Source organism: Pararge aegeria, chromosome 6 (genome assembly GCF_905163445.1).
Source record: "Pararge aegeria chromosome 6, ilParAegt1.1, whole genome shotgun sequence".
Lineage (NCBI taxonomy): Eukaryota > Metazoa > Arthropoda > Insecta > Lepidoptera > Nymphalidae > Pararge > Pararge aegeria.
This window is the reverse complement of record NC_053185.1, coordinates 7,915,456-7,943,172: the sequence shown is the minus strand read 5'-3', so window position 1 is coordinate 7,943,172 and position 27,717 is coordinate 7,915,456. Positions and strand designations below refer to the sequence as shown.

Genomic DNA, 27,717 nt, shown 5'->3' with positions numbered 1-27,717 from the left:
CTGCGTTCTACAAGAGTGGCGCATTACGCTTGCCGGATTCGTCCGTTTCCGCCGACGCTCCCGCTCTTGAGCCGACTCCCTGATATAGGCCGAGGCCAATGAATCAACGCACGTGGCGTTTTATTTTACCCAAACAATACTACGCATGTTTCGAATCAAATTAATCAGTTTGCAGGCGTCTTATTCTGGCCGTTTCCTTTTTCCGCTAGTCGGTAGTCTGGAGATTATCTATTGATCTGGTATTGGTCAAATAAGCATGACTTTTTCATTGCGGTTAAGTGATTGTGTTAACTTCATTCCTTAAGTCCTAACAAGCTACGTTTTGACGAAACGGTGCGCGGCGGCTTGGAAGCTCATAACAAGCTTCGCTAAATAATTCATTGTCTATACCTATTTTATTATTTTTAATTTATTATGTTAGTCCATCTAAAAACGGAAAGCATACATTCTTTCCCTGTTTTTCCATATAAATATTTAAGTGTGACTGAGGTACATCTATTATGCCTTACAGAAGAGACGTAACTCCTATCCCATCTTGTGTTAAGTGTGGGTTTAATTTTTTACAAGCCAGCTTTTCACCCGGTGTTATTGACCACACCAAGTGATAAATAATGATGCAGTCTAAGACGGTAGTGGGCTAACCTATTAGGGGTATAGCAGTTATATTAAGCGCATACCCCTTATCGGTTTCTACGCGGCATTGTCTACTTAATCGCTTGGTATGCTGGTAACTAACTACGGCTGAAACCTCCAACCATATACTACCTTCGAAGTGAAGTTTGTAAGTTATAATAGAAGATATTATACATGACAAGAAGAAGAAGAAGAAGAAACACTTTATTGCACGTAAACACACAGGATAAGAAACATAAAAGGAGTATCCAGTAAACAATGTAGACAAACAAAGGCGGCCTTACTGCTGTAAGCATTCTCTTACTGGCAACCTTTGTAGAAAGGACTTATAGCAAGAGAACGATATAGTGCCAAGAGTGTTTTAATATAGGTATACATAAATACCAGAAATGTACATTGTATTCAAATACATAGATAATTTAAATAAATAAACGTAATATATAAATATAAAATAAACATAATATATAATAATATATAACATACATAATATATAAAAGTAGATATTAATAATAGCTTTATACACACAGCCTACATTTGATCCTGCAAAAGTTTAAACTATCGAAAATAATTCTTCAGACTTCTTTGATATCTGGGTCAGCGAGATTCTACTCACAGAAAAAGGTACCTAACGGAAATTGGATTTACAACTCACGTATCGTGACTAAACCAATTAGGGATAAAACTAGTGTCTATCCTAGATTAGCATGTTCCGTCCTCTACCTACATGACGCGAGATGAGATCGTTATCACTGCCTCGTTGATCTAGACGTTAGTTGAGGATCACGAGATCCTATTGGTTCTATACCTCCATTAAGCTAAAACTTGTTACCTACTTAGTTCTTGTTATATTCTGTCCAGAAATTCTCAGTTCTAGCTTGGATATTGACAATTGGTGCTTCAGAGTGTGCGATAAGCCAGGTTATTGTATCACTTACTAGCTGTTAGCTGTAGCTGTCGCCCGCGACTTTGGCTGCGTTTGATTTTGTATTTAAAGTATCGCTAAGCCTTAAATGAGGGGTTTGTTGCTGTCCGCTCATGAGTTCTGTCCTCTATCTCCAACCACATTCATCAGATCTACACAAAGTTTAGGCAAAATTAAAAACATATTATAACCTCTATAGTACAAAAATAATTATTTAAATCGGTTATTATTTGTCGGAGTTATGGTGTAAAATCGTCAAACACTTTCATGCCCTCTCCCAAAGGGACCGAGCTTAATGTCGGGATAAAAAGTATCCTATATTACTTCTAACACTTCCAAGAATATGTGTACAAAGTTACATGAGGACCGGTTAAGTAGTTTTTGCGTGAAAGCGTAACAAACTAACTTACATTCACATTTATAATATTAGTAGTGATAGTGATAATAACAATCTTTAAAGTCCTTTTTAGTGATAAAACGTCAAAACAGTAGTGCAGTCTTTGTCACCACAACACTACGTAAAGCTAAGTGGAAGGCACCATAGAGTGAGCCGAAGGTCACCAACGCGATGGACTGAGCAAGTCAAATCCGCTGTAAGCGGGACCTTGCTAGAGTAGAGACTAGGCCGTGTGCCAGTAGGGAAATGCGGTGAAAGCTCGAGAAGAAAATAAGCACGAAAGCGTGGAAAGCAAGAAAGGCAACCTGGAAGCGAAAATGAAGTCTTCCAACTTATTTTTGACTACGCTTAAATCTGCAGTTCGGGATAGTTCTACAAAGAAAATTGTAGTCTCGTCCCTATGCACCACCAGGTGTTGAAGACCTCAAAGAAGAAGTAGTGTTAGGTATTACGCGCTATATTTACAGAAATCTTTTCACGTAGTTAATCCACGCGATATTTCAAAGGCGGACTTCAACAAAAGCGCTGTAATAATGAAAGAATAAAGCTATAATGAATCCTTATTTAAATGGCCTTGTATTGTAAGCGCATTTCAGAGCCTGCGAATTGGGGCGCGTGGAACTAGCGGGGGTAGAATTATTCACTGTGACACAAAAAAAAGAATTTAATTAGGACTTTAGGAGCGCTCTAACCTATTCTTGTTTCATTATAGTTTTTAACCTGTTTTAGGTTTTTCTGTTACGTTTATTTAGTTTATAATGCTTTTTTTGTATGCAAAGATGTTGGAATATAATGCTTCAAGCTAGCAATTTTTTAAATACCGTAGAAAATATACCTATATTTGATTCTAAATAAATAAGTACTTACTTATTTAGAAAAACTTTATAAGCAAAACCTTAATTGGTTCACAAGTCTGATACCACGCTGACCTTATGTATTCAGAAAAACAAAACCTAAGTAGGTAGGTACAGATAAGGTTAGATTTACCTTTGCATAAGTTTTAAGAATGTATCAAAACACATTTAATATATCGTGGTTACTATACTATGGAATGTTTTCAGTGTCGTACCTAGGAAATTACCTATCACCAGAATATTACAAACGATTAGCAAACATTAAACATTATTGATGAATTTTTTAATGATAAGATTGCTTCGAAGCAGCTGCTAAGTTTCTTGCTGGCTTCTTCTTGGTAGAATCTGCCATCCGAATCGTTTTCAAACTACTTGAAATATTTATTTAGATACATTTTGAACTTTTGACAGAACAATGTTAAAATATCTACTAGATAAATATAAATAATACAAAAAATACGTGAAAATGATGACGGGCCCGACTGCTTAAGGTTAGATACATGAAGGAAACGTAAGTGCTTTTGGAACTTCGAATGCGGTTACCCATTCGTTACCGACTTGGGGTAACGTTAATTAATTGTTTTTGCGACCTCATCGAAGGTCGGTACGGCTGCTGCTTAGTGCCGAGGCCGGAGGCTCGACCTCATTTGAAAGTATTGTCAAAAAGGGTTACCAGTAATTCTAGCTGGCATTTTGGCCGTTTTGGCCAAAGAATAAGATTGGCCATTCAAAAGGGCAATGCTGCCAGCGCCCAGCAGGTACCTCCAATGCGATGGTTTCGTTTATTTTTGTTTTTTAATGTCATTAAAAATTTAAAAATCGGACATGGCATTTGTTACCTAACTGAATTGATACTAATTTAACAATAACATATTTTCATCTTATCGTAGTCGTTTTATCAACTTGTATTACCTACTGTATACAAGTTGTCGGGTTTGTAAACAAATGTAAATAACGAAGATATGTTCAATAATTATTGTAATAATTAAGTAGACAAGCAATAATTATTGCTTTAATGAAATGCATATCTAAGACTAAAATATTGTTTGAAAACGGACTGAGGGCGCAAATATTTTAAAATAGATATATATTAAATCGCTACTTTTATATGACAACTTAATTTAAGTATGAAAAATTTAGAAATCTTTACTAAACCACAGCAAAGTGCTATTCATTTTTTATTTTACGAGCGAAAGTAATAAATAATACGTGATTGTTGGTTACGTTTTTACACGCAAAGGTTAGAAATATACCTACTGCTAGTCGCTACAATTAGATATTGTTTTCCAGTAAATGAGAGCTCTTTAGTAAATGTTAAGGTTGTAATTAAAAGTGACCATAGTTTCTCATAGTTTAAAAATAAGATACATCGTTCGACGCCTTTTATCTCTCGGTAAATGCCGACATCGTGTAGATCGCGTCAGGGCAGTGTATAGAGGCTATGATTATGAAGGTTCCTTACTATCTGCCTACCATAGGCCTCTAATAGTTCCTCACCCCCAAGCTTAAAGCACGATTGCTCTGTTTAGACGGCTTCGGCGGACTATATAACTATCTTTACTCTGTGGTAATCTTGTTTTCGTATAGCTTTTTTATAGTAATAATTGAAGGACCAAGCAAATGGTTCACCTGATGGTAAATGGAAACACATCGCCTATAATCTGAGCAACATGCAACGGGCACATCCTGCAACATGCCGGGCTGTGTCTATCAATCTGTAGTTGGAAAGGTGTTGTAAAGACCGTATCGACGGGCAATAAATACAAGCAGTCAAAGTTATAAGTTATTTTGAATTGTTTCTACATGTGTCCTACTTGCTAATAGAAACATACATAAAGCCCAATTAATTAGACGTTTTTTCCACCTGCATTGGAGCAACGTGCTCTATAACCCCTTCTTCTATGACAGAGGAGGCCTAAAGTGAGACGTTAATAGGCTTGTATTGGATTATGGATTTACTTTTTACATTTTTTACTGATAGGGGAAACCGACTAAAATTCTTATTTATGTTTTTGTTTTTTTTTTGTGTGTGTGTGTGTAAAAATGATTTTTCTCTTAGTTCACTATGAATATAAAATTAGAATAAAGCTGTGATGATTCGAATAATCTACTAATATTATAAATGTGAATGTAAGTTCATTTGTTACGCTTTCACGCGAAAACTACTAAACCGATCATCACGAAGGTATTAGAACTAATATAGGATGCTTTTTATCCCGAAATTAAGCTCAGTTCTCTCTGGAGAGGGGACGAAACTGTTTGACGATTTTACACCAGGCTTAGCTATCCTAAATACATAAAGTGCTGCACACAATGCCACATTTATGAGGCACATGTCTTTCGAATAACAAAAGCGGACGAAGTCGCGGGCAACAGCTAGTTATATTATAACTTACCTACCTAATTCTTCTTCCGCATAAAGTGCTTAAAAGACAGTCAAGAAGTTGGTTGGGTCTATTTACTATATAAGAAGTGCTAGGTCCATCTCCAATAGGATAAATTTACGAGATTACCTATTTGATATTTTTGAGATACTTATGTTTTACTAAGTAAGTATATCAAACTCGACTTGTCTAAAAATGCAGGTATAGTAAAATGTAATCTAGTATGGTTAATTAGGAATAACACAATTTGCTTACGCCTTGATTTTAGAAAGTTGGAGTGGTTCCATATTTAATACGAAGAATAGGATGTGTACTTAGATGGAATACAGAAAACAGCTGCATGTCTCCACGAAATTCAACATCAGATGCCAGCCATCAAAGAAATCCGATAAAAAAGCGCCCGGTGCGAAAGGTCAACCAGACCTAGCTTAATTACGAGAACGGTTTTGACTCGCGTGCTAAAGAGTGGGCTAAACTCCATCGGGAATGTTCTCGATGCAGTCGAGAATGCATAATACAACAATGTTTTTTCAAAACATTGATTGAGTAAGTCTAAGGACAGTGCTAGATTTTTTTTAAGAAACATAAGTAGTCCCATTTTAATTAGTCGTTTACATATTGCCATACTTGTTGTGTTAACGGGTTTGCTGTAACTTGGCAACTAACTCTACCTACTCATCTGTAGAATTGACAGACTGCCACGAAAGAGTTCAAGTGCCCATATCTTCTACCAGCTGGAAGTATACAAACGTGTAAGCGAATTACGGAATAAATTTGAAAGATGCATAAGAATATTTCATAAGTAATCACCGTGTATATGAAAACAAAAGAAGCATATAATTTTTTCCAAACAAATGAATTCAAAACAATCTAAATATTTACTTAAGGCAACTCTATTGAAAATAAAAAAAACCGACACGCGCATAATACCTTCAATGCAATAAAGTGACAGGAGTCACATGATTTGAACTTTGCATACTATGTTAGGGCGGTATTTTATTTCTTTCAGTTAGTTAACTATGTCAGTGGTTTACTCAAAAACTATTAGGTACATTAAGACAACCGAAAGTTGTCTTAATGTACCTCTAAAGCCTGTAAAGTATTATTTCGGTTTTCATTTACACCCTGTTAAAAATCTTGTCAAATTTTTGCTGGCTCCTTACTTATAATTTTTTGTGCTGGCCAGATATAAGTAGGCAGATAGGAATGAACAGTTATATATTTTAGGAGTTGAATGGAGAGGGCCTCTCCATGGGCCAACTTCACTGAAAATATGTGACGCAATAAATCGTACTAATTCGAAGGTTTATAGATATGTACAGTGTACACCACCGAGAAAAAAACCTTCATAGCGTAATCTACTTTTTATAGAAGCTAAGATATGTTTGATTCTTTCATGGATTGGTATTTGATTAATATAAACATTTATTACCAACTGTAATAAATATAAAATCGTATAACAATAATCTATAGTGTTTTATCGCCCACTTAGACAGAAATTTCGCTTTTAGCAGAAGAAAGTGTAAATTAATAATAATGGAGTAATAAAAACTTTTTGCGATGATCGATTAGAAAAAAATAAAGCACGTGTTAAAATTTAAGTCCCAATATACGCACTGCATTCGTCATAAAATAAAGGTGCTTTTATAGATATTGGGAGATAGAGTGAGAAAATCATCTCGTGTTTATAATATTCCTATAGATCCATTACTGCATCTTAGATCCGCTTATGACGAAACCTTATCAATTAAGATCTCACATAGTAAACCATTAATTAACTTCCAATAACTGGAACGCAAATTATCTTGGTTTAACGTAAATTGTCTCGTGGGTTGTTGTTGTTGTGTTTCTCGTTCAAATATTCAAAATCGATATAGATAGATATGAAGGAATTTACCATGAAAATTAATACTTACTATGAAGATTAATATGCATAATAATAAAATTGCATTATTCTATCTTATTCTGTGCTATATCACTATGAAGTTTGCAAATTTACTAAATTCATTGGGTCGTTGGCCGTATGTACTTTGAAACTAAAAGTGATAAAATCGGGTAACACTTGGCGATTCGCCAACAGACCGTTCGACTCGAAAAATGTGTGAAACTAAATTGATAAATAAATTTAGTAAGCGCTAGAAAATAAAAGCTCAAAGTAATCGTAGACAACTAACACTGAAATCAAAAAAAAAAAATTTGAAATTTAGTCGGAAGATTGGTACTGCCGCAGTACATAGGTACCTAAATATTTTTTTTATAAAAGGCTTTGGCGTTTGTTGTGGAATTTTGAGAGAACATTCTTTGAGCAACAAAGGTGAAAGAATATTTTAAAATGCTAAGGATTAAAGATGGAAAGAAAGTTTGTTTGAATCGTCATTTATCAAGCTATTTTAAATAATACAGTATTATTCCATAAGCAATTATATACATTACATACGTCATGCTTTTCATGTAGATCGAAATGCCATTTACAGCATAATAAAAATGAAAATCTTAGAGGATATCAAAATAACTACTAACAGCTGTTGGATCTAAATAAATATTTATAATGGATGTATGATTTGGTTTTAAATCTTTCCTAACATTTATAGAGGTAGTCTGTAATATAAAGTGTAATTGTGAAAATTATGCAAAATAATAACAATTGAACAATTTAAAAAAAATCATTCCAACAAATCCTTTTCAAGCAGTAGATAATTGCATATTGAAGACATTTTTGAAATTCTATCAACGCTTTAATGTTAACATATTATCAGTCATTTCTAAATATAAACAATGTTGAAAATTTATCCCAATCAAACTTTCATTATACGACCCACCATATGGTAAGGCCTTGGCGTTATGTTAAGTAGCCTTCCTCAACAATAAAGCTATCAAATTGAAAAGAAATTATTTACTCGTAAATCTGACTGGTAGCTAAAAGTTTAGCGGGTTCTTACAAGAAACCTATATTCCCTTTTTAACCCCTTTGGGATTTAAATAAATAAATCCTGTATTTCAACATTTTTATTTTCAACCTATATACCAAATTTCGTGGACATAATATGAAAAATAATGGGCTTTGGTACAAACTTAAATCCCCTATTTGGCTCCTTTGGATGCGGAATTTAAAAAAAAATGTAGAATACTAATTTATTTATTTATAACCAAATGCCCGAATTCCAGTTTCATGGACAGAATTCCAATATTTAACCAATTGCCCGTTTCATTGACATAACTTGAAGAATGACGGACTTTACTACAAACTTTAACACCCTAGATTTCCCTATTTTCGGGAGGGGGTTTAAGAAATCCTTTTAGTAGATGTTTACCTTTTAAGGGAAACCTACTATCATAACTAAAAGTTTCTTACCCCAAGGGTCTAGGCTGTTCGTTGTTGTAATAGTCAGTCAGGACTTTGTATTATAGGTACCTATATTTATAATTCAAAGCTCTTTTTAGTCCTGACTTTAAATTATGTGTATATAGAAGATAATAAAGCTGAAGAGATTTTTTGTTAGTTTTTTTGCGGGATTTAGTTATTTTATTTTATTTATTTATTTATTTCCAACTTACGAATATAAAAGTCTATATATATATTTTTGAATTTAAGGGTTAAACTTCTTTTATCATAAATCCTTGTCCTATGTTATGAGAACAGTTAAACTTCTTGTACAAATTGCCCAACTTGATTAATTAAGAGATTTAATTGATTCCACATATTTACGGCGCCATCTGATTCGGCACTTTTTTAGGTGATAAGCAAGTAATTTAAAGAAAGTCTTAAAAATATAGACCATTTATTTAAAGATTGTTATCTCACGTAACCGCAGGCTGCATTCTTACTTGTAATAGACTGTTTGGTCATGATAAGGCAAGCAAATAATGCGCGCCGCGTATCACTTTCACGTCGCACGCGCACTCCATATTGCAAAATGCATTTAAGAGGTAAAACAATGGGACTTTTATATTCAGAGAGACTTTTACGAACTTAATGTACATTTAGTTAACGAAAAAACGCATTTTCTTTTTCTTACATATCTTATAATATACGAGTAACTAAGTACCTATATTTAAGAAACTCATGGGTAGTTTGTATATACAGGGTTAAACAAAAAATACCAGAAAATTCTCGACCTATAGTTGTTTATATTTAAACTAACAACTTTTGTTCTACAATTTTTTTTAATTCGTTACTTTGTGAAATATTCAATATTCAATATTTTACATTGATACTCTAGTTGTTACTACTCTGTAATATAACATCACACGCACCACGACTATTGTGCAAACACGCACGCAAATGTATTTGGTTTAACAGAGTAATGTCACTGCAGAAAAATAACATGAATTATTAATTTCTTCGTGCGAAATAAATTAATACTGAATTTTCTGTCATAAAACAAAAGTTAGTTTTGATGATAGGAACTACAATGCCGAAAGCATTCTGGTATTTATTATTAAACCCTGTAGTTATAGGTAATACGTTCTTATAGTATTATGTTTGTTAATCGCGTTGTAATTCGGCAATCGCTCAGTTTAAAAGACACGATTTATAGGTATCAGCTTGAAGTAAAGTACTTTGTTAAGGGGACCGTACGTTTTACGATTCCGCGGACGCCAAAAGATTCTGCGTTCCGGTACGAGGGCGTTAAACCATAGGGATATGGATTTAATATCGCTATAGCTCGTCACTTACCATCAGAGAACCAATGGAATAACTAAAGGAGTTTGCTATGACTGTACAAGTATTGACTTATTCTTGATCTTGTTACAAGATGCACGTCGTCTGCTCGTAGAACACGTTGTAGGCAGTATGCATACAACGCTACTAATGTTATGCCTCTCTCACTATAGATTCGCAGGAAGCATACATAAAATACACAAGATTGTGGGGTGTGGAAATCTCTCCGAAAGATACCTATTTTGTTTTAACTATTTATGTGGTTCACCCACAGAAAAGCTATGGCTTTCACCACCTATGGCTACCTAAAACCAAAACTATTTAATGTCATCTTATCCCCTCCCGGATACAGTCCGTATTCGCTGTGAATGTGCGTTTTTAATTTAAGCAACTAAACTTTAATGGTGAAGGAGAACATCGTGACGCGAGAAAACAACAACGCAAATCCATAATATTCTCAAAGGCGTGTGTAATCTACCAATCCACACTGAGCCAGCGTGGTGGACTACGGCCTACACCCTTTTCAATCTGAGAGGAGTCCCGTGTCACCTAGTGGACCGGTAATGGGTTGATGGTAACAATCATGTACAATGACAAAATGTTTATATAACTACTAGTTAAACACCATATACAAATAAATAGTGCTAAATTAGCTCACAACTAAATAAACAAGATAAAATGTGTATCAGATGCAGACCTTGTATTAAAACAATCTTAAATAATTAAAACAATCTCTGTAACTACTTTTTTTTCTTTGGTGTACAATAAAAGTGTATTCATTCATTCATTCATTCAATACAGTGCAACACAGTTAAAATTAAATTCAAAAATTCATTGGTCATACTTAAAGCTCCAACGAATCCGTCTAAACAGAGCAATCGTGCAATAAGTACGGGGCGCGGAAAGGATCTTTAATTCATTTTTTGCCTTAGTAGTAAGGAACCTATTATATTGCCACGACGCTATCGGTATTTACCACGATATAAAAAGGCGTCGAACTGTATTTCTTCTTTATACATACTGCGGCGATATTGTCGTGTATATGTCAGGCATTTTAAATCGGTTGAGATGATGACAAAGATAAAACAGTCGTGTACCCAGTACTTTTATTTTTTTTATCTTTATTTTACGAGATTATTCGCTGGGCGAATATGCCTCATTGTAATGTAACATTACGTACAACTATGTGTAGTTACAGTACACAGTAACTATATGTAATACAGTAAGCAGTAGCTAGGAACCCAGTACTGGATTTCTTAATAGGCCGTAGGTGTATTCCGCGGCCTAAGAGCAGCAGATTTCAGAGGACGCACACTCGATTACACAGGAAAAGTCAAATAAGTACACTGATGTTCTCATGGTTTTTTTTTTTGTTATCACCATCTCGAAGTTAGAGCAATTCACACCCAAGCTTTTTAATCGCATAAGTAATCCTTAACACTATAATTGGGTTTTTAATATAAACTTTGTACTTTAAATTGTATATAAACTTTGAACTTATTGAGAGACATCTCAAAGATTTCATTCGGTAATTTTTTATAAAATAATATACAATTGCTCTTGAATGAATTAGCAATTTTATGAAGCCTAGTAAACTGCATAACGAGTTCTTTTTGCTTCTAATATTTATATTGTTACAGTCCATTTTCTTTGTAAATTTTGTGATATTTTATGGACATAAATTTTCAAATATGTACTGACTATGCACCGTAATTGTTTTAACATCTTTAAATTTATCCCTTAATGACTCTTGGTTCTCTTGTATTTCAGTCCCCTCCTTATTATAAATGAAAAATTACTCTCTTCTCTTCTCTACTCTACTCTACGGTCTTCACTCATCAAAAATATAGATCCGGCACTGGATGTCTTATCACTACCTACTCAGTAGTCAGTTTCCGTGTTAAGTTCTGCGTTCGAACATATAAAGGTACCCAATGCATAACAATCATGATCAATCAACTCGCACTCGTACTAAATTACATTAACATTCATAACGATGCCGCTGTGAGGTAACGCGGTAGTGAAGTTTGGTGAATTTACTATTACGCTCAAATAATAACGATGCATTACCTACCTATACTGCAAGTTTATGTTATAACGTTTTTAAGATATTAAGAGGATTTTGACCTGAAACAGCGGCGCGGTTTAAATTGGAGATCCCGTGTACGATTCCCGGCAGAGGAATTTATCTTTTCTGTATTTCCCGGTGTGGTGGGAGGCTTCGGCCGTGGCTAATTACCATCCTTCCGAAAAGAGATTTAGGGTTCCGGTATGTCGGTTAGACACCTGATACCATTAACACTTACCACCAGGTGAGATTGCAGTCAAGGGGTAACTTGTAGTGGAATAAAAAATCAAATACACCGTTTTGTGATATGACTTTAATACTAGCTGCGCCCCGCGGTTTTATCCGGGCGCTAAGTTCAGATTCCGTAACAAAAAGTAACCTCTTGAAACTATCAAGTTTCTTCGCGATCGGTTTGTTAATAAACTACGTTTTTGAATCATCATCTTCATCATATCAACCCATTAATGACGCACTACAGGGCACGGTTCTCCTCCTACAATGAGGCGGGATTAAGGCCGTAGTCCACCACGCTGGCCCAGTGCGGATGGTTAGACTCTTGAGGACAGTATGTAGAACACTAAGGCATGCAGGTTTCCTCACGATGTTTTTCTTTACCGTCGAAGCAAGTGATAATTTAATTGCTTAAACGCACATAACTTAGAAAAGTTAGAGGAGCTGGGATTGTGCTGGGAATAAATTGTAGCCTATGTTACTTTCAGATAACTTAGCTTTCTTTACGTTTACAAATGGTTAAAATCGGTCCGGTAGTTTCGGAGCCTATTTGGTACAAACAAACAAACTATTACAATCCAAATCACGAATTTTAACTATATCTTCAATTAAAAGAGAAAAGAGCAACTGCTGAGTTTCTTGCCGGCTTCTTCTCGATAGAATCTGCCTTCCGAACCGGAAGTAGAGTCTCTACACACAGACAGACTTGACGTTTCAAAAGTGCTTATATTAGGCCTACTTGAAATAAATAAATTTTGAATTTTATGAATTTTGTAGTTCCTTTATGCATAATATCCCGATTGTGTTTAAGACCGCTTATAGGAGGTATACAAACAAATATGTAGATATGAAATATACAGCCGAAAGGAAATATTTATCGCCAAACACCTCTATAGAATACATTCCGTTGTGCCCGGGGGTCAGCTCAATGCCCGGAAAATCCGGGCACAACGCCACGAGTTAAAGATTTCTCTATTCGAGAGCGCAGGATAAAATATTGAAATCTACGGACCTACTGAAATAATGAATACTACGTGTTTACTATAATATATTCAAAACTGTTCAAATAATTCGCTATAATCTGAGACATTTAGAAAAGAATTATGTACATAATTTTTTATATACGTTTCCATTAGTATATTTTTTATTTACTTAGATTATTTTCATTGCGTACGCTATAATTTGTGATCTTGGCCTAGCGGTTAGCATGTTGAACTACGGATCAGGTCCTGGGTTCCAATCCCGGGTCGAGCCAATATTTGGTAGGTGTTGAATTTACCTGTATAAAATTCTATGCATGTATAAGCCCGGAGTTAGAAAATTGCCTCTGAGTGCACATTAATTCGTTGGCTCAAGTTGTTATCACTAATTTATGATAATAATGGGGAAATCCCACCAACCCGCATTGCAGCAGCGTGGTGGGTGTACTCTCTAAAACTCTCTCTTCCATGACAAAGGCCTAGGCCTCCTAGCGGTGGCGTAATTGGGCTGATTATAATGATGATGGTCAAGTCATACATCAATATACAGGTATATCATTCTTCTAGTTCAACATCAACTCATTAACGGCCCACTTAAGAAGACGGGTCTCCCCACAAAATGAGAAGGGGTTAAGGCCTTAATCCACGATGCTGGCCCAATACAGATTGGTGGACTCTGGAAAGTTATGGAGAACTCTTAGGTACGTAGGTTTCCTCACGGTGTTTTCCTTCACCGTTGGTGCGTGCTGGGATCCGAACTCGACCCCCCGAAAGTGCAGTCGAAGTGCTACCCACTGGGCTATCTCCGCTACACCGCCTGCCTCTATCCATAATATAACTGTTATGATTTATGCAAGTAAATATAATAACTCATATCTCGGCTCATTTTCCACTTGTAATATCACCTACAAGTTTAACCCTGCAATATCAACGTTCCGGTAATGAATCCCCGTGGCCTATTTGCTTCAAGGGCCCTTGTCTACACTCGGTAGTTCCGCTGGAAACGTTGCGGGCTCATTAGCGACGGTGTAATACGCTCCCGCTTTTAAATCAATCCCATTTATGATGAAGGCATAAATTATTACGTCAATTAATGTGTTAAAAGGGATCTAAACTTTTGTTGTAATTCTACTTTCATGTGAAATACTTGTTAAATCAAAATTCGATTTAAACTGATGTTTGTTGGATTCATAATTTCCGTCCGCAATTACATCCGTGTGCTTGCATTTGTGATTTTTCGGTGAACTAAAACAATTTAAAAAACTAAGAGTAGACAATGTTTTTATCTAGTACCTACTTACTTGGTTTATCTGAGGACTAAAATTTGATTTAAATCCGTTTAGGTTTTTTTTCTATAATTATGTCTTATTCAAGCCATTTCTATTCTCATCTAAAATATAATAGCGTGTCGAAAATAGTCTAAACAGTCTAAATAGAAAAGAGTCAAATATGATGTCATTACCACTTGCTTTAAAACATTTATTAAAGGTAGGTATCACCTGAAGTATAAGACATACCCAAAATACCTTTCACCTAGAGTAAGTTACTCTAGATGTTGCGATAATATTTCGCCTACTAATATGTAGGTACACAATCCCTAAGTGACATAGGCTATATATATTTTTAATTTAAAAGAGTTTAAAAGGTGGGGTAAGCCTAGTCATTTATAAAACATTTAATTTAGGTAAGACAATACTACCGTACCTGAGATCGAAACAAATCAAAGCGACACCGCCAACACTCGAAGCTCTACGATAAAACCAATAGCTGTCAAGCTTGCATATCTCTATGCGTTTGTACAAGTAGGTATATAGCGATGGGAAGGGATGCTGCGCGTTTCAGCCTCTCGGGCGTAGTACGGACAAAGCGTCCCGCCCTACTTTCTTTTGATAAAAATCCGCAACACTATCAATGAAACTGGCACTACAATTGATACAAGAGTCGAAACGAGCACTTCAATAGTACAATTAATACAATTTTTTACTGATAGATTGATAGAAATACGTGGGAAGTTGTGTCGTACGTGTGAAGTCGACAGCGCGGCCCGCGAGACACTGTCAGTGGCAGCTTCCGAAGGGGGGATAGGGGACGCGGCTGCGCGATCTACGGTTTCATTAAGGATAACCGTAGCTCGTAGCTACGCCGCCGCGGCCCGGTACGGGAAGCTGAGGCTTTCAGCTACCCGGGGTTGGACGCAAGTACATTTCGCTGGGCTATATGTTCGCTTTGTTTCAATACAGGTACTAGGTATATGTTCAATATAGTATTAAGGCATCTGTATATATACCTTACTCTTTGTAAAGAACGGAACAATTACACTATAGGATTTATAACACTTCATGTGGGTATATTATTGAAATTGAATTTGGCATTCAGAATAGATTAACATATTTCATAATGGCTGTTGCTAGACTAATTACACTCGTATTTTCTGTTTTTAAAAATCCAATTGTTTTCCTTGGCTAAAAAGTATTCTATATCCGTCACCAGAGTAGGTAAATGATGATGAAGATATATTATGTATTATGTTCTTGGATTTTAGTTTTTCTTTTTTATTTGATTCCTAGCCCATGCCCATAAACTATTTGCAGGTCATTTTCAGTTTAATGAAGAGAGATTTTACCGGAAGACAGCTTTTCGATCGTGAGCAATGCATATTGAAGTATTTTGTTATTCTATTCCTTTTTAAGAATATATAAAAATTCCTTTTTTATCTTTATTAATGATTAACGAAAAAAGAAAAGGTAAGGCATTCATTAATATTTTGATAGGGGTCGGTACCTACTTAGCGGTGTGCGGAGTCGTAGCAAAACGTTAATATAAAGGCTCTGACGGAGACTTATTTTATTCCACTTCAAGTTAGCTCTTGACTGCAATCTTACCTGGTGATAAGGGATGATGCAGTCTTATGGTAACCATTTAGCCAGATATATTAAACCCATAATTGATTGCGTTTAAAACTTTAACTGGTTTAATATAACTGCCTTACTCCCTAATTCACTTTGCGGCACGTCTTTGTCGGTAGAGTGGTAACAAAGCCACAGCGCTAGTCTCCCACCAGACCAGACTGGTGATAATTATGACATTTTTCCTTATAGGATTTGTCAGTACCACCACCTCGGTACGTTGGTGCAGGCAGAGTGAGTGATTGTCAGCAACCAGGTGACCATAACCCTTGCAGCAGATTTTACGGAGTGGCATTTCGAAAAACAACTCGTCAATCCCCTCTTCCTTATCTCTGAAATTGCTGAATAGTTCTATTCAATAGTGGAACAAAGAAATCTTATCTTTAATTTCCCAAGGGAAAATTTCATAGCTCGCAAGTCCGACTCGCTCTTGACTGGACCTTCATAAGGATAAAAACACGAATGGATAAAGACTTGACACGTTTCGTTCGAGAATCATGGGGTGCCTAACGGTTTGGTGTCAAGCGGCGATAACTCATGCTACGCCACTGCCAACGAACCTGAATTCAGAAAACAAAATATTTAAACACATTTAATTGTAAATTGTAGAGGTGAAAGGCCAGTGGGTAGACTCGACAGCTACTAGACTGTGGTAGGTGAGCTCGACTTCACTTACGGGGGCCGAGTTCGAATCCCAACACGCACCTCTAACTTATTTAAGTTAAGATATCACTCCATGTGTTTGTGTGTGTGTGCTATATTTAAAAACGTGTAATATGCATGTTGTTAGTGCTCTTAATAAATGAATAAGTAAATAAATAAGTGATATGCGTTTTTAAAATGGGTAATTAAAATATCACTTGCTTCAACCTTGGTGAAGGAAAATATCGTGATCTGCATGCCTAAGAGTTCTCAAAAATGTGTGGAGTCCAACAATCCGCACTGGGCCAGCGTGGTGGACTACGGCCTTAACCCCTTCTAATTGTGGGAGGATACCAGTGCCCTGTAGTGGGCCGGTAAGGGGTTGATGTGATGATGATGATGACATTTAATCAATCGTGGTTACTACACGATTGATAAATTCCTTAAGGCTGCTTGTTTGTTGAATTTGAATTTTAATTCGAGGCCAGGACCGAGATGGGGACTTTTTAACTTTTTGTATAAAGTTAAACAGGGGATTGACACTCTGCAAAGACGGGGTGAAATTGCAAGTCTAAGATGGGAACCTATGTGTAAGCATCCCTCTTTTTTGATTACCTACAGGGAGATATGTCCTAATGAGATAACAAACTTCTTAGGAGAAATCGAGTTATGCAGAACTGAACTAACTCTGAACATGCTGAGAGATTTCAACTCAAGAGATTGCGTGTTATAAAATACTACTTTGCTTAAGGTATACCTCCAGTGTAAAAGATTTAAAAGTAGCCGGTGAGTCGTAAAACCCCGAAGAACGCCTGAAGAAGCCGCGCTGTGATCGGTGACCGGTGGCTTCAAAAGTTCATTGGACGGATAGAAATGCCCTTCCGGTGCCTAACCTACCTGTTTCTTACTTTATTCGTTCATCCGACATGATAGTCGTCAAACGCAAGCCTACATATAAATAAATATATGCACTTGCCTACCTAGTTACCAGGCCTTCATCTAGGGTGTTATCTACCTAAGAACTACATTTTAATGTGGATCAGATTTAAAAAAATCTTCTTTATATTTAATAGCATAATATTTAACATCACGCTACTACCCTCAGGTGGGTGGTGCGACGCGGTAGGTTGTGGTATATTGTGTAGCATAACTAGCGGAAGAAAGTTGGCAATAGGAAACTTTCAGAAATTTTACGAATACCAAGCCTCTGAGGGACCCCTAGTTTTAATTAAAAAGATGACCTTTTTTCTGCTCTTATTTAAAGTAATAATTAACGAAACCTGGTGGTAAGTGAAAATCCATCGCGTATAATCACAGTAACAGTTCAAAGGGCATGCAAGGTACACGTCCTGCAACGTGCCGCCGTATGTACATTAACCTGGGATGTAGATGTTAAGCCTTGCAACACAACATTGCAACAATGCTGCTTAGCGGCAAAAATAAACAAGGTGGAAGGTACTTCCCTCGACGAGCTGTCACAAAAAAACTCTAAAACTATAATTAGGATGTAGCTAGGGTAAAACCAATGTTTCTAAGTTGCATAGCACATCTTTATATTCGTCCTTATAACGCAGAATTGTCGTAGTGTGGCTAAATCTATAGTGACCCGCCACGGTTGTTGACCACTAAGCATTAAGTGCAAATATTAAGATTTCCCGCCTCTATAATTTTCTTTCTAGCTGTCACAAAATATAGCCAATATAGCTATATTTTGTGACAGCTAGAACAAACCAATCGCATTGCCGCTAGAAAATACTAAGAAAAGAACATAGGCTAAAATTGCGTTTTACTGCGGCTTGTCAGTGTTACTAGCCGTTCGGCCGCCATTTTAATAACTTATTTATTATATATTGTATAAGCAACGCGTTGCGACGGGAACGACAATATTATTTTCAATTTGAAATTTTATGGATACTCAATTATAATGTATGCTTAATTAATTAAGTGATTATGTTTATTTATGGGATTTTAAAAGAACTTTCCACTTGACCATTATGGTTTACAATTTTCTTTTTAACCAGTCAATTAAAGGACCTAATTTATTACGGTGATCTTAGTGGTAACCAAACTTCATTATCAGAATCTCAGAAATACCGTTGAAAAAATTAGTCATACTCTCGTACAAAGGTACCCTTTGTTGACTAGGCTCCAGTAGTATATTCTAGTTTTTGGAATTCTATGTGAAATAACAAAAAAACCAAAATAGAATTTCAATTCGTATATAACTTTAAATTAGTTTATTAATAAATAAAATATATAATAATAATAAAATAATAAAATAACAGTAGTAAACATCGGAACTATTTAATATATCTAATAACATTTTGAAGTGAAAAACAATCCATATTTTGTTTGGGACTGGCTATCCACCCTATTTTTGCGTCTGGTTCGCACCAAGAAGGCGTTTAAGACTTATTGATAGAGGTCAATAGATGGCGTTACTACAACGTAGTAAAGTTTATCGGAATATTATTATGGCATATTATTATGGCATATAAGCAAATATTTCACAAAAAGTTATTCTGTTGTTATAGATTTTTAGTCGCTTTATATGCGTTAAATATAAGGTTGTATCTGAAGTTTTTTTCCATACTTAATATCAATAAACACTACAACCATAGGTAGGTACAACTAATGTTTCTTGTTAGTTTTTCAGCGGGTCTCACAACGAAATTTTAAAAATTTCATAGTAATAATTAAATGTATTACATAAATTGACGAATTCGGTGGTTACTAAAATCTAAAATACCTACTAAAATCCTAGTAAACATTTTACTAATAGTGTAAATGGTAGGTATATAAGTAATAAAGAATGACACAGAATTGCAATATTTATTAATTTACACTAATAGCTCTGCTTCAACAAAGTAAAATAAACTTTATTACTGAAGAAAATGAATATATATGTATATAAATATATTTTTAATTTATTTTTTACATAACATTCATTCTTTTGGCTTTCACTATTTAATTTCTCAACTGCTATAGCATTTTTTAACCTGGGATGCTCATCTTTTGCCATATCTTTCAGATTGTACTAAGTACTTTGCATTCAATTATTTGCAATAATCATAGAGATCTATGATAGATAGATATTTACAATTTTTTGGATTAAAGCATTTACTGTCACAGTCCACTAATGTTGTCAGTGTTAGTAATTTAGAAATGGATGAATAATTTGCCTTTTTAAAATTATTTCATTATACATAAGCCTCTTCCACATTATGGAAAACCACATCAAACAAATGGCTAAAATTAATAAAAAATAAATTGTTTTCCATCTGTAATTGCATCTACAGCCATATAATTTTGTGTCTATAAACTATCAATTTCTCATTGTCCAGACATTGATACCATCTTTGGATTGTTCAATAACGGTACATTTTTGGCTGACATTTATAATTTCCCATATATATTTTTATTCGTTTTTCAGTACATTTTTACTTATTTTTGTTAAAATTCATGTTACATCCATGACTATTTACTAACTGACCATAACATTATCTCATTTTGTATGCTTAACATAAATTTTCATAAATATTAAAACTTATTTTTTTTACATATTTGCTATTAAACTAAATGTTATTATTTGTCAACTTTTTATCGCATGTCCATTTTGAAGGAGATTTCTTGGCGGCACTGAAGCAGGTCCATACCTTTTGCCTGCTTCTTGTACAAAAGCTTCTTCCATTTGTCTAGCTACTTGGTCAAAGAATAAATTCGATAAATGGGAATGAAATGCAGAACGAAATTCAAAAGCTATTTGGAAATCAACAACACAGGACTGATGTTCTCTTTTCAGTCCAGAACTGAATCTCCATAAAGTAAGTAGATGATGAAAGAGTTTGCCATCTGTACATTCTGCTTTTACTAAATATGGTTTCACTAAAGTTACATGCGACGTATAGCTTTCATTGATTGGCGGAAAACCGACAATCAGATCTGCTTTAAGGTTATTAGGTGTTTTTGTCAGAACAATAGATTGCTTGCACCAAGGAACAAACTTGTGATAGTTCTCCACATCAGAGACTACATCATACATTTGCTCAATTGTATAACTGAAACAATAGAAGACATTTTAGATTAAAAAGTATTCAAATTCAAGAAACAATAATAAAGCTTAAGAGTACAGTTGCATGATTAGATGTTATTCATAACAATAAGAGTTCTAAATTGAAGAAACCGGTTGCATGTGCATGTTATTGCTCATAATAATAAGGGTCCAATTATGGAGCAACATCAACTGGCATAAATAACTATTTTGGTATCAGTGAAGCAATGAAATATTTGGTATTATTAAGCTTGAAAGTACATTTTCTTTTTGGACTAATGTATAAAACAAATATTGCATTATGTATGATTTTCCCCACAGTATGCATAAAAGCAAAAACAAGGTTATTGATATTTTAAGTATATCTATACATAATTTTTAAAGGCAATACATATAAACATGTCACTCTTTTGCTGAGTTAGTCACCAGGTTATAAAACGCTACGCTATATCAATGTGAACAACACCACTTACCCAACTAATTGTCGTCCACAATATTCTCTTTTTCGACTAGATTTAGGGAAGCTGAAGAAACTGCGCCTTTGCTGATGCACAATGTGACATTGGCAATGAACATTATTTACGTAATGACCCTGGAATCTGAAATCGTAATATCCATATTGCATTAACGAAGCTAGTGTGGTTTAACAGTTCAATATATAATTATTTTAAATACCTTGATATCCTAAAGGCAGGCACGAATGCTCGAAATCCTATAAAATAACTAATTTTGGACAAAATCATTGTCAATAATTATAAACAATTCCTGTTTCAAATCAAACACATTTTTAAAACTTTATTCATTATAAAGATTTTTGATTTATTGTGAAGGAATTATGAAATTTCATAATGATGAATATAAAAATTCTTGCCGAAATACATCGTGTACAAGAGTAAAAACTAATAAATAATATAAATCGTGATTTCTTAATTATTTGAATGAGTGATGAAAATTTTAACTTGACAATTATTGACATTTTGCAATTTTTTTCTTTGTTTTGTCCTATAGAGAAAAGGCAAAGGTAAAACACCTTACAGCCATGTCTTAGTGTATAAATGACAGCAAATTTAACAACATTGGCGAGCTTATTTTTATACGTTAATATGTAGCGTGGCAAAACACAGGTACTCATGTCTGTGATAGTAACAAATTTTGTCAAATCACACAACAAGCAGCCAAGTGACAGAATCTAAAAGGAACTCTAAAATTAGCTTTGGGTGCTGAGGTTACATCGTATAATTTTTGATCTGTGTTGATTTCAAAAAGCTAGAACCGAGAGACCAGGTTAGGGTTCAGTGCTAGAGGCCAGAGCCTAGAACAGTTAAAAAAAAGAGTGAATGTTTCGGGTATACCGAATGGCGAATATTGTTTCTCTCAGGTTTCACACGTGCTTAATTATTAATTAACTTTATTAATTTGTGGATTTTAGAAGATTGTAATAAACAATAGTATATACCGAATTTATTCCAAAAAACGCCACGCCGGTTAGATGGGTCGTAAAGCTAAATTCGATGAAACAAAAAAGGTGAAGAAAGGTCCTGGAAGAAAAGCACGTAAACAGGGCGAACCTGTGTTTAAAAAAGGCCTTAGTAAGTGATAAATAAGTAATTTTTATACTTACAGTTAGTTTAATTATTCCTCGTCGTGTTTTAATTTAAGCGGAAGTTTTAACCTATACTGCATCACAATATAACCTGTGTATTACAAACAGATTGTCAACATGCGTTTAACTCTAATTTTACTAAATGACTCTGGGGCAATGTTTTATGAAATATATAATAACCCTTTAAAATTTTTATTATTCTGTTTTTGCAGATCTAAATTAAAAAACTCAAAAACCAGTCAAATTCTTGTAGCTCAGCATTTTAAAATTCAGACATTAATCATTTGTACATTGCAGTTGATGATAACAAAGAAGAAAAACATCTAAGCCATAGACAGAAGCAGAGAGCTGCACGTCGGGCTAAAAAGAAGAAGGAACTATTAGAAAAAAGGAAAGCTCTAAAAGAGGCAAAGAAAAATGTTGCCAAACAACAAGAAAAAGAGATTCCAGACGATTCTGAGGAAAACGCAGATGTTGAAAACGTCAAAGGTAACTATTAACTTATTTAAAGCTCCCAGGTATTAGTGTGGATGTCCCATATACCCAATTATATATTATATTAATAGACCAATTTTGTTAACTACATAGAAGTTCTGATTTCATGTGGGATAATGTAACTATCAAAGACAATTCCATTGTTTCCAGCATGTATTATCTTTACCTGCTGTAATGGCTTATGCAACGTTTGCCAAGATAGCCCTTACATTTTTCCCAAGTTGATACTTTTTGTTTGACCAATTTACAAAATATATTAATAAATTTTAGCCTATGTGCTATACTGATGGATAAACTTTATTACTGTATGGTTTTTCCAAAATCTAGTAGTTTTTGTGTCATTTAGGTAGATCCAATTTCAAGAAATAGGTGAAAACACTGGTGAACCTTTGTGACATCTTTTTGTCCAAAATCCCTCAGTGCCTGAAGACCAGTCTTCAAACAGTGCGTGTTTCCAGTGATGACTTATGAATCTGAAACATGGTCTCTTGGTCCTTATAAGAAGGTTCGGAGAAACTCAACCAGCGTTAGAAGTATCTCTACATGATCAAATCAGAAATGAGGAGATCCGTAGAAGAAATAGAGTTTCTGACAGTGATTTGAGAAGCTAAAGTGGTAGTGGCAGGGCACATAGCTCGGAGAACTGGTATGTTGGGGTCCCAAGGGGTTAGAATGGCCACCCCTCACCGGTAAATGGAGTGCTGGTCAACCCCAAACCAGGTGGACAGATCTTCTGGAAATAAAGGCCCAGAATCATGGAGTTTGGATTGCCCTATAAAAGACCTATGTCCAGCAGTTGACGTCAATCAGTTGAAGTGATGATGATGATGATGAGTTTTTCTCGGGCATCTATAATGCATAAAAAAAATTTTTAAGTTATAGAAGCTAGTCATCTGTTGATAAATAAATTGCAAACAAACAGTTCATAGCTTATTAAGATTATCCTTTTATTACAGGGTTCACGGATGACAACAAGGAATGGTTAACACCAAAACAGAAAGGTAATAAGAAACCTAAGGAATATGAGACAGACAGTGACACTGGGGAGGAGGATGATTCTGATGATGAGCAGGAGAATGCATCAGACGAGGAGCAGGACTCAGATGCTGAGGATAAAGTTCAAGCGAAGTCTGGCAAAGAACAGTATAAGGTACTATTATTTGTCACTTACAACAAATATTCATTTCTGTGTTTGTAAGTTCATTGCGCAACAAAGTAACTTTACATTAAGCATGCCTCATTTTTTAATCTTGTTTCAAACCCACCTTGCTAATCTGGCCAACATTAACTGAATCAATAACCTTATATCTTAGTATTTAGTAAAAAAAGATTTCCTTTTTGTTATTTAGAATAATTTCACTCACCCATGTTGTAGTCTAGATATGAAATATAAAATTTAAGTAAAATTTTGACTTTGGTTCTACCAGTAGATGCAACATTATTCGTAGTTCGGCAGTAGATGATAATGTTCTTGTTTCTTTCTTGATGGAATTAAATGAATAAATCTTGCAGGTTGGCAAACTTGATGATTTATTTGAAGATTCTGATGAGGATGGTGGAGAAAACGAACAACAATCAGAAGATGATGAAACAAGCAAGATGACCTATGATTCAGATTCAAGTGAGCAAAATGAAGATGAAAATGATAGTGAAGATGATGATGATGATGACAAGTTACCCATTGAGAAAGCTAACATCAAATTAAAAAAGAAAAAAAAGTTAGACCAAAAACTAGCTGATGAAGAGTTGCAGCTAAATATTGCTAAACAGGATGTGTTTGCATTTCCATCTGAAGAAGAATTGCAAAATCCCACCAGTTTACAAGACATTCATCAAAGAATCAAAGATATAGTCACAGTCTTGAATGATTTTAGAAAACTGAAGGACGAGAGCAGATCTCGTTGTGAATACACAGAACTTCTTCACAAAGATTTGTGCATGTATTACAGCTATAATGAATTTCTCATGGAAATTCTTATGCAAATATTCCCTGTTCAGGAGTTAGTAGAATTTCTAGAAGCAAGTGAAGTGGCCAGACCACTGACAATAAGAACTAATAGCCTTAAGACCAGACGGAGAGATTTAGCTCAGGCACTTATAAACAGAGGTGTCAATTTGGACCCAGTCGGAAAATGGAGTAAAGTAGGACTGGTAGTGTATAGTTCTACAGTACCAATTGGTGCTACACCTGAATACTTAGCTGGCCACTATATTTTACAAGGGGCATCCAGTTACTTGCCTGTAATGGCTCTAGCTCCACAAGAAAATGAAAGAATTTTGGACATGTGTGCAGCTCCAGGCGGTAAAGCATCTCATATAGCTGCTATAATGAAAAATACTGGTGCTTTATTTGCCAATGATGCAAATAAAGATAGAACGAAAGCTATTGTTGGTAACTTCCACAGACTGGGAGTTGTAAATGCAATTGTATGCAACTACGATGGACGAGAATTCCCAGAAGTGATTAAAGGGTTTGACAGGGTATTGCTAGATGCACCCTGCACAGGTACTGGGGTTATAGCAAAAGATCCAAGTGTTAAAACAACAAAGGATCAAAAAGATATACAGAGATGTTTCAATTTGCAAAGACAACTTCTATTAGCTGCTATAGATTGTTGTAATGCAAAGTCAAGCACAGGTGGTTATATAGTGTATTCAACTTGTTCTATTTTGCCTGAGGAAAATGAATGGGTAGTAAACTATGCATTAAAAAGAAGGAATGTTAAACTGGTGCCAACAGGTCTTGACTTTGGAACTGAAGGTTTTATGAAGTACAGGCATCACAGGTTCCATCCATCACTGAAACTAACAAGGCGATTCTATCCCCATACCCATAATATGGATGGATTCTTTGTAGCCAAGCTCAAAAAGTTCTCAAATGTTATTGTAAGTATTATTGTATTTGTATTGTTTTTATTGAGGTGATTCCTGCCATTGCCAGGTCATCTGTCCTATGTTAGTACCATTCCAACCTATTCCTCATGTTTGGTTTTACAGGTCCCGGCAGCTTGGAACCTAACAGACCCCTTTTGTGAACCTAACAAAGTTTTCTATAGAAAGGTTTGTTAGGTCTTCTTTACCTATTCTATGCCTACCTTGTAGTTCCCATTTTACCAGCATGTACATGGGGCACTCTGCTATGAAGTGAAAGCTGCGATCTGGACAGGATGGCATGGTACCATCTGTTCCTGTGACAGGATGAATCCCACAACTCTCATTATTGTTATTAACAGGCAATGTCCTGTGGTCATACCTGCTTCCAGTGCTATATTGGTTCAACTCTGTGACATTATTTGTTTTGTCTTGTCGAATGATTTCAGAAAAAATTTTATTGCCCGTCTTGCCTCAAAATTTTCAATCCTAAGTCTGATTCTCTTTCTGTGATGCCTTCTATCACTCTTGTATGGGTCCAAAAACGCTTTGAATCTATCTTGCTAGCTATTGCTTTCTCGTTGCCTCAATTTTCTTGATGTCCAGGAACCAAGGCTTTGAACTCTTTTGTTCTGTCAGCTAGTGAATTTAATGTATACTTACATTCTATCAATAGAGCAGAAGTTGTATCTTTCTTTGTCACTGAATTTAATAAATTCTTTGTTCTCTGTACCTTGAGTATCTATCAAGCTATTGGCACATGCCATGATGGCATATGTGCCTAGGCTTATTATTTGTTCCTTTTCGTTACTTTACCTTTTACCTTAGTGTTACTGCTGAAGATTCTAGCACCATAGCTTTGTGGATTCCTGCCTGGATCCATCCATAAAACAGACAATATTGTGTTTGCTAGTGGTTCCTATCTCCCATGCCTTTTTCGATCCTATATGTACTATCAAAGTATTAGGTTAAATGGTTGTTGAGTCAACTTTAATCATAAACATGTTGGACTACATTTATAGAAATTTAATATTCATCACCTTAATAGTGACTATAACTTCATAAAAAAAAATGACTGCATTGAAGTATTCTATATTTCCAATAGCCTGAACCAGTTAAAGATGAGGATGATGAAGAAGAAAAAGGAGATGGTGAATTGAATCTAAATGGCGACGTTACAACAGACTTACAGTCAAAGTTATCGAATGTTCCTGTCAAAAGGCCTGCAGAGACTAATAAAGTGGAACCTCAGAGCAAAAAGAATAAACCTAACAGGTATAGACAAACACTAAACTATTGTTGCTTTTATGACCAAAACAATAATATAACTTTATTATTATTTTAGCGTTTTTAATGCGCGTTTTAGCGTTTTAAAAGGAGTCAATTGTTGTAATTAGAATGATTATTAAACTTACCTTTTTATTTCAGCGGTGAAAATGTAAATAAAACGGCGAATAAGAATTCAACCGAAAATATACCGAAAAACAAGAAGAAACCTAACAAGAAAAATAAGAATAAATCTGCTGAAACTCTTCAAAGTAGTGAAAATGTAAAACAAATTGAGGCTGAAACAAATAAAAGCCAGGGTGACAAAACTCTCCAAGAGGAACAGGCAGTAGTTGTAGAAAATACTGTAAAGACAAAAATTGTTCAAGAGTCTAAAAAAGATTCAAATACTTTGATTAAATTCAATAAGGATACCAGTAATAGCAGTCCCAATAAAAAGAAGAACAGGAATAAAAAGAAAAATAAACCAGCTGCAGCAGTAATTACAGCTAAAGTGGCCACTATAAGTGATGAAAAACTAACAGACAAAATACAAATTGCAGCATCAAAGAAACTAAAGAATAAAATGAAAAAGAAACAGAAAAAAGTTGGTCAATTGAATGGAAAAAAGGCTAATAAACCGAAAGTCGATGACAAACCTAAGACATTCAAGAAAAATAAAATGAAATCAAAAAATTGATGTTGAATAGTAAAATTATTATGACACAATACATTATGTTTTTATTAAGTA

At 35.0% G+C, this 27,717-nt stretch overlaps 3 protein-coding genes across 3 annotated transcripts in view; 1 reads left to right on the top strand and 2 right to left on the bottom strand.

Annotated features, from left to right (window-relative positions):
* The window catches only part of LOC120624240 (cytochrome b reductase 1-like), a 102,656-nt gene extending 87,504 nt beyond the window's left edge, over window positions 1-15,152 (bottom strand). Inside the window, exon 1 of the mRNA XM_039890680.1 lies at window positions 15,137-15,152. The gene's annotated coding sequence lies outside the window, so the exon portion shown is untranslated. The remainder of the gene's footprint in view (window positions 1-15,136) is intronic.
* Window positions 15,153-18,968: 3,816 nt separating this feature from the next.
* On the bottom strand, window positions 18,969-21,644 carry LOC120624666 (coenzyme Q-binding protein COQ10 homolog A, mitochondrial). The gene is made up of 3 exons (XM_039891334.1): window positions 21,407-21,644; window positions 21,205-21,330; window positions 18,969-20,738 (listed from the first exon to the last, which is right to left on the bottom strand). The coding sequence occupies exons 1-3, from the start codon at window positions 21,472-21,474 to the stop codon at window positions 20,273-20,275; spliced, it is 660 nt and encodes a 219-aa protein (XP_039747268.1). The 5' UTR covers window positions 21,475-21,644; the 3' UTR covers window positions 18,969-20,272.
* A 408-nt stretch (window positions 21,645-22,052) lies between these two features.
* Window positions 22,053-27,696, top strand: LOC120624455 (25S rRNA (cytosine-C(5))-methyltransferase nop2). The gene is made up of 6 exons (XM_039891006.1): window positions 22,053-22,320; window positions 22,632-22,823; window positions 23,786-23,979; window positions 24,342-25,715; window positions 26,806-26,975; window positions 27,129-27,696. Exons 1-6 carry the CDS (start codon window positions 22,221-22,223, stop codon window positions 27,664-27,666), a joined length of 2,568 nt encoding a protein of 855 aa, XP_039746940.1. The 5' UTR covers window positions 22,053-22,220; the 3' UTR covers window positions 27,667-27,696.
* Window positions 27,697-27,717: the final 21 nt, after the last annotated feature.